We start from the raw sequence: 13045 nt of genomic DNA on the forward strand, positions 1-13045 counted from the left end.
AAAGATTTGCAAGAATACAGAAATGGGGGTGTATTGATACAGACTGTTACAATGTGTGCATTTTATAACTTAAAATGTTTTTGTCAGTTATTTGCTACTGATTAAGTATTCATTATTTTGATTATTCCTGTTTTTCTGTTATTATGATAAGGTTTTAAACAACAGAATATGTCGACATTCCTCTAAAATGCCTTTACATTTAATTATTTCCTTTAGATTTTTCAACAAGAGAGAGCCCAAGATCAAGTGTCTGAGCTTTGTATCGGAATTATGAAGGTACAGTGACTTTACAGTACAGTGGCTATCTCTAAACCTATTTTAAATACGATGATGAATATATATACGTATATGCTATCATTTTCTGAATCTGCTTTATCCAGTATTGAATGGCACAGAGCTTGGGTCTTGCAGCAACAGACAGAAAGCAGGGACTAGCCCTAGAAAAGATGTCAGTATATCACAGGGCACACACACTTATAAACTCAGTTACACCTGGCTGATTTCAAGTTATAAATTAACTTTACCCTTTTTTTGAGGTAAAATTTAAAATAAAAAAAAAGGATTTCTTATACAGGTTGAAAGTCCATTTTCTTGGTGTTTTATTGCAAAATTCGATGGCATACACTTGCCAAAGCATAATTTTTAAGTTTTTACAATTTTAATTAAAGGTATTTCACGGCATTTATACTCATTTTTTGTGATGATGTTTATGGTGGTAACAGAATGAGTTGATCAGATCCAGCTTTTCAGATCCCAACAACAGCCTTCATCATTTTCTAGTAAATTCTTGCCACTTAGAGGCCAACTAAGAAATATTCTCCTCTCTAGCATGTCTTAGCTCTTTTTCTAGTAGTAGTGTGTGCCTAGTACACCTTCCATTGAAAGAAACAGGAGGCATTCACCTCTCTTGATCAAGAAGGAAATATTTTTTTCCCTTAAATACTCCCAGATAGATGATATCATTTTAAGCTGATCAAACAGGAACCCAGTTTTATCCACGTAAACCTAGAACTTTAATCTTTTGGTTGCTACCCAAAGCACATTACAATAGATATGATGTTGATTAAGAATTTATCAAAAATGCGTCCAGGAATATAGTTTCTGTTCTGATACCTCCATTCAGTGCAGTGTCCTCAGAACTACAGCTCATGTACCTGCACCAAAGTGTGGTCAGTCTCCTAATTGCCTCAACCACTACTAATATACAAGAAACCAGGTGAGCTAAACTCCCTAGCTTCAGTCACATGTTTCAACCTTACTTTCAGAGACCATAACAAACTACAAAAGAGGATTTTAGTATTGTGAGATTTGAAGGTGATGGTTTATATCCAAATTTTCTTGCCTCACTGTAAAGTAGTGTGTGTCAGATATCATTCAGATGTTGATAAAAGAATGCCAATATGCTGAAATAGCCATGATTCATCCCTGACATTTGCCATGGCACTAAAATCTATATATATAATTCACTAAGCCGCCGACAAGTAGACACCCATGGAAAGTACGCAAGACAGCCACGCCCACCAGCTCTAAGACCATTGGATTCGACGACAACTCGCAGAGCCACGCACACCAACTCGGACACGACGCCTCGGAAAACACGCCGTCATTTATGTTCGTCTGTGCTATGGTCCACATGCACCTCTGAGCCACGTTGACTTTTCAGTTACGACGCACGACCGCGTGCACCATTGCAAACTGTTTTACATGCTACATACAGCAATTCGCATCCACAACAAACATGCGTCTTCTTAGATGGTCCTGCAGGAACACGGAAAATGTTTCCCCGCCCACCAACACTCCTTATTCCCCGGCCCGCGTCCACCGCATCCGCGACAAATATGCTTCTTCTTAGATGGTCCTGCAGGAACACGGAAAATGTTTCCCTGCCCACCAACACTCCTTATTCCCCGGCCTGCATCCACCCTCGCTCTCTAGGCATTCACACTGCCTGCTCATGTGCCCGGACACAACAACTCACCAACCACCCCGTAAGTCGCTTTCGTCTGTGCTACAAGTCCACATGCACCTCTGGGCCACGTTGACTTTTCATTATTCTTTTCGGCTACAACACCCGACCGTGTCCACCATAGAAAACCAAGGGAAAGGAACGACGAAGCCCCGCCCAGAAACTCTACCCCTCCTCCCACATGATAGGGAACGCACCTCAGAGCACTGCCCGCCAACTCGAACAGCTCATCAAACACATACTCACTCGCTTTGGTCTGTGCTGCATCCAAATCCAGCTGTGAGCCACGTTGACTGTTCATTTGCCCTTCATGGCTACCGCTTCAAATGTATTTCATGGAAACAACACTTCTTTCAATGTTATAGAAATTCCTGCATCAGGTAACTGTTTGTTTCTATCAGTCGGGTTTTTCTGGAAAAATGTCATTGACGAAACTGTTGCTCTCAAACTTTGCAACATGGCTGTTGGCTTTGTTTGCCAACATTGGGATAACTTCGGCGACATGGTGTCTGTTGTTGTTAGTCACAGAGGCATTGTTATACAGTCTGCTCAACAATACGCTGACTACATGAATACGTCCGGAGTCTATGGTGGCGAGGCAGAAATTGTGGCAATGTCCCAAATCCTTCCAGCTACTATTACCATTTACTTCCAAGAACGTCCTCATGCCTCTCCTCGAGTTTACAATCCGGCCCAACGTCTCTCCATATCTCTGCTCTTTAGCGGTCCTTTGGATCATGGGCATTACGAGGTTCTCATGCCTCTCAAATACACACGTGATAACCTTCTGGTGACATCTTTTGACGCTGACAGTATGTGCACACAGGGTGCACACCCACTTGCTCGCCACACTATGACATCACCTGCCCACTCTCCTCTTCCTGAAAAACATTTAAAGACACACTCCCCTGAACACACGCATTCCACACAGGACTTTCAATGCACCTTTTGTTCCAAAAGCTTCCGAGTGCAGAGATATCTGAATGCACATTTAAAAAAACACAACACTAACCGAATGATGCAATGTGAACATTGCCAGCAATGCTTCAAAACAACTTGCGCTCTCAAGAAACACTTACAAACTCATTCCAATCTCACCTTCAATTGCACATTTTGTAACGAGGACTTCACAGGTGAGATGGATCTCCACAACCATATGCAGATCCATTCAAAACAAACATTTGTATGCAAAATTTGCGACAAACACTTTCACGCACACAGATACCTTACTAGCCATCTCAAAACACATTCCCTGATGAATTCTTTTCAGTGTCAACACTGCTCCAAAACCTTCACGTGCCAGAAATCTCTCAAAGCACATTTAAACACACACTCCACTGAACAAATGCATTCCAAACAAATCTTTCAATGCTTGATTTGTTCAAAAATGTTCCGAGTGCAGAGATATCTCAACATGCATTTAAAAACACACTCCACTGAACGAATTATGCAATGTGAACATTGCCAGCAATGCTTCGAAACAACTCATTCCAATTCCCTTCAGTGTCAACACAGCACTAAATCGTTCATACACAAACATCGCATTCAGTTTTCTGCAGCTTTTCAAGAAGATACCGCCATTCACGTCCAAAAACATAACATTGGCCTACCTATCGCACTATGTGCTTCTTGCAATGCTCTTCATTGGCCAGCAGAGGTCAACAAATCCGGACATTACACTAAGTGTTGTCATGCCGGCAAGGTGTCTTTGCCACCGCTATCCAAACCCCCTCTTTTTTTTAGAAGACCTCTTGACTGGCAAGAACCCGCTGTCCCGAAATTACTGTGATCATCAAGGAATACAACTCTGCTTTAGCTTTCGCGTCAATGGGCGCACACATCGCTCAACCATTTGGACAAGGACCGTATGCTTTCAGAATCCACGGTCAAATTTATCACCAGGTCTCTCCTTTATATACCAATCCTGACACGTCAACACAATACGGTCAGCTATATATCTTCGATTCTGCTGATGCTACCAGTCAACGTTTGCAAAAGGAATGTAATAGCACTTGCAGTGACATTTTGTTGCTTCAACTAGACACCATGATACAACAGGTTAATCCGTTCGCAAAGTCTTACATGCAAATGCATGACATTATCACTCACGGTAACCCTGTTACTGCTGTATGAATGGTGTTCATGGAAAATCCAAGTCTGGATATGAGAAGGTATATCGCCCGTCCTGTCAAACTGATGTTGCTGCTATCTTTGTAGGTGAAGACGGGGAACCTCCTGCACAATGCGACATTTGCATATATCCAAGGGGAGATGCTTGCAAGCGTATCTCTGTTCTCAATATGAAGTGTGACCCCATGGTTTATCCACTGCTATTCCCTTACGGAGATCCAGGCTGGCACATACAATTGACCCATGTTGAGGAAAAGCGAACCGCGAAAAGAACGCGAGTCACACAGCTCCAATTTTATGCTTTCAGGCTTGCCATGAGATCTTCATTTAGTGTCTTGCATTCCAGTGGCAAACACTTCCAGCAATACATCGTCGACGCATATGTCAGAACAGAAGGCATGCGTTTACATTACCTTCGGTCACATCAACAAGATTTGCGTGTATAGCAATACAGGGGACTTATGGATTTTGTCACTGCGAAAGCACATCACCATGACCTCCGCCCTGGACAATTGATCATTCTTCCCTCTACCTTTCAAGGCAGTCCAAGGTACATGCAACAGAACTACCAAGACGCGATGGCAATTGTCCGCAAATGTGGAAAGCCTGACTTATTCACCTGCAATCCTGCTTCGCCGGAAATCTGCAACGCCATTTCCCATCATGAGCAAATAGAACACAGACCTGACATCATTGCTCGCGTCTTTCATATCAAACTGCGACATTTTCTAACAGATATTCTGGAAAAGAATATTTTCGGCAATGTTCTTGCTTACATATTCGTCATTGAATTCCAAAAACGAGCCTTGCCTCATTGCCATATGTTACTTACACTTGACTCACAATCCAAAATAAGGACCAAGGATGATATAGACAAATATGTCTGCGCTGAGCTTCCAAATCCTGAAATACACCCTCGACTTTTCCAAATTGTCACCAAATGCATGGTGCATGGTCCGTGCGGCACGCTCAACTCCAAATCACCTTGCATGAAAGATGGCACGTGTACCAAAAATTTCCCGAAAGACTTCAATGCGGAGATTCAAGAAAACACACAAGGATACCCCATATACCGCCAAAGACAAGGGAGAACTGCCGTTGTTGGCAAATACAATATCGACAACTGTTGGATAGTTCCTTACAATTCGTGGCTTTCTCAGAAATTCAATGCTCATATTAACGTTGAAGTTTACGCGTCCATTCAATGTATCAAGTATCTTTATAAGTATGTGTACAAAGGACACGATGCTGCATCCATTGCACTTCACAGGGATCCAGACGATGATATTTTTCAACATGACGAAATACAGACTTTCCTTGACGGTAGGTATGTTAGTGCTCCTGAGGCTATGTGGCGTTTGAACGAGTACAGCCTTTCAGAAAAATCTCATGTGATTACCCGATTACCAGTTCATTTGCCGGAACAACAAATCATCTTTTTTCATGAGGGTCACAAGGAACAAGCGCTCCAAAGACACCCCCACAAAAACACTATGCTGTTAGCATGGTTTGAACTCAACAAAACAGATCCTGAAGCTGTAGAGTTACATTACACTGATGTTCCACAACATTACACATTTCAAAAATCCTCTGGAAAATGGAAAAAGAGAATCAGAGGAGGCACAAAAGTGATCAGTAGAATGCCTGCTGTTGCCATTAACGACACCGAACATTATTACCTCAGACTACTCCTTACCCGTTCTGTGGGTGTCACAAGTTTTCACCATCTACGAACAGTCAATGGTGTCGAATGTGACACTTTCAAAGAAGCTTGCCAAGAATTAGGTCTTCTTAAAGACGACAAGATATGGCATGATACTCTTTCAGAGGCATCCCAGATACGAATGCCACGATTCTTGCGAGAAATGTTCGTTTTCATCTGTGTCTTTGGTGAACCACACAACTTTCCACACCTTTGAGACACGCATAAACTCTCCCTTTCCGAAGACTTTATCACAAAATATTCCACAACCACCGCTTGCATGTATGCTCTCGCTGACATTAATGACATGCTGCAACCACATGGCATCAACCTGCACAAATTACACCTACCCCCCACTGACATTCCTCCACTGTGTCATTCATCTCCCACCTTCGACGCGCAGGCTGAACACTCACACGCTATAGAACACTACGACAAACTCAACACAGAACAGAAACACGCTGTTGATACTGTTTTACACGCTGCATGTAGCAATTCCCATCCCCGATGCTTTTTCTTAGATGGTCCTGTAGGAACAGGGAAAACCTTTGTGTACAAAACCCTGATTCATACCATCAGAGCTAGGGGAGACTTTCCTACAACCGTAGCATCTACAGGAATAGCTGCAACATTATTACCGGGTGGACGAACTGCCCATTCTGTTTTTAAAATACCATTGAAGCTGAATACTACTTCCACATGTAACATCAAACCTTCCTCACCACATGCTCAACATCTTCTACAATCCAAAGTTATTATATGGGACGAGGCGCCAATGACACACCATACGCATTCCAGGCAGTTGACAGGTTATTACGTGACCTCACGGGTGACACGCAGCCTTTTGGAGGCAAAACAATACTATTGGGTGGAGATTTCCGACAAATTCTCCCCGTCATTATGTGTGGCTCCCGTGCGCTTACTGTCGCCAGTTGCGTTAACAAGCACCCTTTGTGGCGTCACATGCATGTTCTTACATTGACAACAAATATGAGAGCTCTTCCTGAACAAGAACATTTCTCACAATGGCTCCTCGATGTTGGAGACGGGATAAACAGAACACCTGTGACATTGCCTTCACATTGTTTTCCTTTAATTTCTGATCCCGTTCAACAACTGTATGGCGACATCGACTTCTCAGCTGTCACTCTGGAACAACTCAGCACGCAAGCTATATTAAGTGTCACCAACGAAGACTCGCTATACCTTAATGAGCAAGTGCTAAAACTTATCCCTAACAATGAGGTGACTTTCACGAGCGTGGACTCCATCGTCACAGATGATCCTGCAGATCAACTTTCATTCCCCGAGGAATTTCTTAATAGTCTTACTCCTACTGGCATGCCTCCACATAAACTCAAAATTAAAATTGGATCCGTCATCATGCTTCTCAGAAACCTCCTGCCTGCAAAAGGTCTTTGTAATGGCAATGGACTGTCTGTTACCACCATTCACCGCAATGTACTGGAGTGTAAAACTATCACAGCTGTTACCTCACAAACTGTCCTTTTTCCCCGGATATGCCTGACCCCGTCAGATTCAAATTTGCCTTTTACTTTTACCCTGACAATTAATAAGGCACAGGGACAAACTTTCAAAAAGATATGACTGTATCTGCCAAAACCAGTCTTCACTGTATGTTGCTCTCTCCAGAGTTCCATCTTTTCATTCACTTTCTGTTGTATCCTCAAACCCTCCCCTTTAAGACAACTGTGTCTTTCCAGAAGTGTTCAGCAATCAATAAATAATTATGCGGCGTTTGTTATGCCGCGGGTTTGCTGTTGTGTTGTATTTTGCTCTCTCCAGAGTTCCATCTTTTCATTCACTTACTGTTGTATCCTCAGATCAACCCCTTTTAGACAACTGTGTCTTTCCGGAAGTGTTTAGCATTCAATAAATAATTATGTGTGAGATTGAGCATTAACAGGTCTGTGATGCCCTTGGATGTCCCGTACTGCACGCGCGCTACACTGAATGGATTAACGTGTGTCTGCCTGGCGCAGAGAGGCGTGGGTAAGCCGTTGAACACCATTCGTGCTGGAAACCGGGGCTTGCATTTGTTCCCCACGAACGAGGAATTCCCAGTAAGTGCGGGTCATACACTCGCACTGATTATGTCCCTGCCCTTTTTACACACACACCCCCCCCCCCCCCCCCCCCCCCCCCCGCTACTACCATGGTCGAGTGACATAAAACATGGCATCAATCCAGCTGTAAGCCGCGTTGACTGTTCATTTGCCTTCCATGGCCATCGCTTCAAATGTATTTCATGAAAACAACACTTTTTTCAATGTTATACAGATTCCTGCATCAGGTAACTGCACGCGCGCTACACTGAATGGATCAACGTGTGTCTACTCAGTGCAGAGAGGCGTGGGTAAGCCGTTGAACCCCATTCGTGCTGGAAGCCAGGGCATGCAATTGTTCCCCACGAACGAGGAATTCCCGGTAAGTGCGGGTCATGCGCTCGCACTGATTACGTCCCTGCCCTTTGTACACAACCCCCCCCTTGCTACTACCATGGTCGGGTGACTTGGTGGACTATATATAGAAAAGCAGTCAGAACCACAAAGAACAATGAAAAGTCTACGTGACTCACAGGTGCATGTGGACTGTGCAAAGATGAAAACGACTCAGGTGACGAGTTGGGGGCAGTGCATATTGAACGAGAAATCAGCAGATTAGCATGACGGAGGGGGCGGAATGGGCGTCCTTCCCCTCTCCTCCCGTTCCGCCCTCCGCGCCCGAGCGCCGTCCACCCCTGTCCCTCGCTCTGGGAGGAGAAGGTGCGACGGCGGTCCTCCAGTTTTCAGTCACGGACAATTGTATGTTGGTTCATTCCGTGCATTGTTACAATGTTACTTTTCTTGGTGGTTTATTAAATTATGGATTTTTCAAATGTTAATTTTTTTCCTTGTGCTTAAAAATCATTAAAAAAGCGGCCTCATTATGCTGCGTATGGTACGCTGCGGGTTGGCTAGTAGTTATTATAAAGCTAATGTCACATTATGCAGCTTTTTTTCATTTGGTATGTCAGACTTGCCGATGGACTATATCAGTTTATACAAATGGAAATTGTTGAGCATATCACATTTACCAACTGCTTGCTGACCTTCCAGCACAGTCATATTGTCCCTGTTTTTGGCAGCCAATAGCGAGCTGCCACATAGAGAACATGCTGTACAAATTGTAAACAGCTGCAGCAAAGTCAGCTGCAGTGTTTACTCTTTTTTTCTTTTTCCGTTCTGTTGTGGTATGTTAAACAGGAGACACCAGACAGATAGGTTTCTCATCTAGTTATGAGATCTAAACCCCCACCCCCCCACCTTCCTCATCGCTGCATTAAATGCATTGTATTTCTGGATGAGCATCCTTTGGTTGTGAGCTCTCATGCACACAAATCTGCCGTTATGAATAAAGATCAAATTAAACAGGTTTGATTTTGTCAGACTAGTTGGAGTGAGTTGTGGGACATGTCCCATTATACAACAGGCATTCACGGGACTGCGCCCCTGAATACCTCCAACTTGATATTGTTGGAAAAGTCTTTAAGTGTGACGTGGCCTTAAGTGTATAGTATATTTAGTTGTTTAAGCTGCATTCAAAAATGTTGTCTTTGCAGGCTAGTATTATATATTTTTTATTTGAGTGTTTAGATAACCCATGTTTCTTTTAATGTTACAATTTTTACATTTCATAATTATAAAAAAAAATCTTTCTTTTTGCTTTTGGTTTCTTACACAGGTGTTTGTAAATTGCATGGAACAGTTAAGCAGTAAACCTGATGGTGACATTGACACATCACGGTACGTATTTTTAAGCACTCTAAAATTGTCTTAATACAATATTTATTTTTTACTTTATTTAGGTGCAGAATAAAAATAAATGTGAATGTGTTTTATAATTAAAAAAATGTGATGGTTGTGAATTGCATAAAATGTTAAAGTGAACATTTTGATTGATAGTAATGTGTTTAAGTACTTCTGAGAAAAAAATAAAACTGAAAGCTGAATAATTAGAAGTAGGAAAATAACAATTTTCTTCTGAGAAAATAGATGACGGTTACTGTAGGTCCTAGACAAATGAAGTGGAGAATGCAGCTGGATTGGCGTGAAAAACATCAAAACACCTGGGATGGTCATGGAATTGACATCATTCTGCTCAAAATAAACGTATTGGCAAATTATCTGACTTGTAGAAGAATTACCTGTTGATAAGTATTTACATCATGCTACTTGCGATGCAAGCCTGAATCTTTTTTTATGTGCAAGTAAGATAAACATCACAACACCTGATCAAGTCAAAGTTTAGATTTTCTTCAAAAAAAAATCCAAAATGTGTCATTTAATGTGAACTATAAACACCCAGACCTATAGTTCTCAAAGTGCCTCTCACAAAGCACAGCATCCCAAGTCACTCCATCAAGGTTGCTGCAGTATCCTTCACTGCAAGCCAATGTTACCACAACTCTTTTTTTGACAAAGATGCTGTTTTTTCTTTTATTTATTTATTTATATGCCGGGTGCTTGTCTTTTCTGGGAACAAAGTTGTGAAAGAAGCGCGCACCTCTAGTTCTTCGATTTTTGCATGATGTGTGACTAAGTGAATGACTTGCATTTATGATACTAATGTTGTGTGATTTGTTCTGCCATCACAGTGTAAAACTTTTGGTTATTGGTCGACCACTGCAATGTGCTTTACTGTCAGTACCGCATGACTGCACAGAGGTTGTTGTGCTGCAAACAATCAGTTGGCCCGTCCAATGTGCTTCACTGTCAGTGCAACTTGCATCACTGTGTCTGTACAGTCATTGATTTCCTGTTAGCGAAGGTGTGCTTCCACACCTGCTTACCATGAGAAGGACTCAAAGCCAAATTTCATAGCCAAGGTGTATACCAAATGACTAATTGATGGGTTGTGTTACAAGTGTCACAACCTAAGCTCTGGATTGAGACAAAGATCAATCTTTAAGACTAAGTGGCTTATGAGTTTTTGTGTGACAGATGGACATTCCTTGCCATTTTATATCTATCTAAAGATATAGATACAGTATATATAGATATCTATAGATATAGATAGGTAGATGCAAGCAGAAAAAAACAAAGGTATAAGAAAAGCATATTCCTCCTCTCAGTGCATGACATTTTAGTCTAGTTGCCCCCCATGGAAATTGTAGCATGTTTTAGTATATGATAGCAAGGATTCTGGGGACTACCCACAGAGGTGTATGTCACCCTTGGAGATCAGAGTGCATTTATTTTAGTATATGATATAGAGGTGTACCATCCTGACAAATTTCAGCTTTTTAACTAAATGGAAAATAGTATTTTGGTCGATGATTCAGTGTGTTTACATGGTCTTTAATAACCCAGTTATTCACAGAAACCTGATTTGTAAAATGCAGTGTATACCCTGTGGGGAACAGCCCGTACACAGACAGGTAGGCATGTTTAAAGCACCACAACACGTTTATTTACAATATTATACAACTGATGAAGCACACAACCCAGTGCCACAGCACCAATCACCCTCTGGAATTCCAGTAACAGAAACCTGTAAATGAAACATTAATTTGAATGAACATTTTTATAAAACACAAGAAAATTTATCATCAGTTATCATGTTTATTTTCAGATTTGGCCAATAATGATGTTTTAACTCCTTTTTTTTTTTTTCTTTTCTTTTTCACACTGCTTAATGACATTGGGGCATTTTGACAAAGGAGAGCTCCAGGGGCCTCATGTATAAATGGTGTGTATGTACAAAAATGTTGCTTAAGCCCGTTTCCATGCTCAAATTGCAATGTATGAAACCCTGGCATACGCAAGTTCTCCGCTCAGTTTTGCAAACTGGCGGCACCCAGCGTCAAAGCAGTGCTACTGTTCCAGTGTGGTTTCCCTTTTCTTTTTCAGATCCACATCCCTGACGTGGCTTTATAAATACACTGAAATTAACCGCATATTGTTTATTAGTTTAAGGCATCTGATTGTAATTAACCTGTAACAATATAATGGTCCACAGAATGGCCAAACTATTCCAAATACCATAGCTGCTTTAGCGTTGTTACTCTCACTGCACCACTCGGAATTATCGGTATACAGCATCAAGCACACGCTGCCTCAGCCATGCTGTCTATTGAACTACTCTCATCTGACAAATGCTTCAAAGCCTTTCCTGTACGGACCTCGCGGTTCAGAAACAGTTTCATCCCAAGAACTATAAACGCACTCAATCAATCCATCAAGTGGTCCTTATGGAACTGTTTGTACTTACAAGTACAATTACCTCACTGTAAACTTGCGATACAGTTATAATATTGCACAACCTGCACCACTTTATAAAGCGTGTATTTACATATGATGACGATCTCATTTTTAAGATGAAATGCAGCAAAATATGTTTATTATATTATACAGATAAAACTTTAACTTCATTTAAATAATCTATATTGTTAATAATTAAACATGTGAGGACACGGTGCCGCAGCGCTAGCAAGGAGCTGGCGCTCCGTTCACGGATTGTTCCTGCCTTGCGCTGTATTCTTGCTGGGGCTGGCACGACACTGCGGAAAGACAGATGGATAGAATAATTAAACATCTACTACGAAGATATTTCAGTGTTCCTTAAAAGTTTTGAAGAATCGGCATTCTAAGCTTACAGATGGCTTAACATCTATTACAGAGCTGATTGTGTGGCGATTGGTTACTTGGAGAAAGAAAAGGAAGGATAAGAATTGGGGGTTAGTATGTTTGAAAGAGACAGTACTACTACAATAAATTATTTCATCGACGGTTGTGCATGGCGGAGCAAGCATCTTGCGGGAGGCAGGAACAATCTGTGCACGAGGCACTTGCTCGTCACTAGGGAATCCATTCCCGGACGGGTTTATCCATTCCTGGGAATTTGGGAATCCCACATTTCATTCCCAGGAATCCCGGGCTCCCGAGCATGATACAGTGCACGGGCATCTCACATGTGAACGGCTTTAGAACGACCAACACTTATTTTTAATAAAACTACTGCAATATGTTGACACAAATAAAAGACTAACCTTATCTACAAGCAGTTCATGCTGTCATTTAAGTACATGTATCTTTAGTTGTGGTAATAAGAGCGTAGAAAGCACAACGTCCTCACAGGTGGCGCAGTGGTAGTGCTGCTGGAAGATTGTGGGTGCACTTCCCGATATCCTCCCGCCGGGTGGGGGGTTGAGGGGGTTGGGGCCAGTAGCGGATATTTGACACAGA

At 42.0% G+C, this 13045-nt stretch overlaps 1 protein-coding gene across 2 annotated transcripts in view; it reads left to right on the top strand.

Annotated features, from left to right (window-relative positions):
* exoc2 (exocyst complex component 2) overlaps window positions 1-13045 on the top strand; it is a 340160-nt gene that overhangs the window by 214946 nt on the left and 112169 nt on the right. For both annotated transcript variants that reach the window (XM_028803998.2, XM_028803999.2), the window contains exons 19-20: window positions 217-276; window positions 9543-9604. In XM_028803998.2, coding sequence (XP_028659831.1) covers window positions 217-276; window positions 9543-9604 — 122 coding nt within the window. The remainder of the gene's footprint in view (window positions 1-216; window positions 277-9542; window positions 9605-13045) is intronic.

Source organism: Erpetoichthys calabaricus, chromosome 6 (assembly GCF_900747795.2).
Source record: "Erpetoichthys calabaricus chromosome 6, fErpCal1.3, whole genome shotgun sequence".
NCBI classification, from domain to species: domain Eukaryota; kingdom Metazoa; phylum Chordata; class Cladistia; order Polypteriformes; family Polypteridae; genus Erpetoichthys; species Erpetoichthys calabaricus.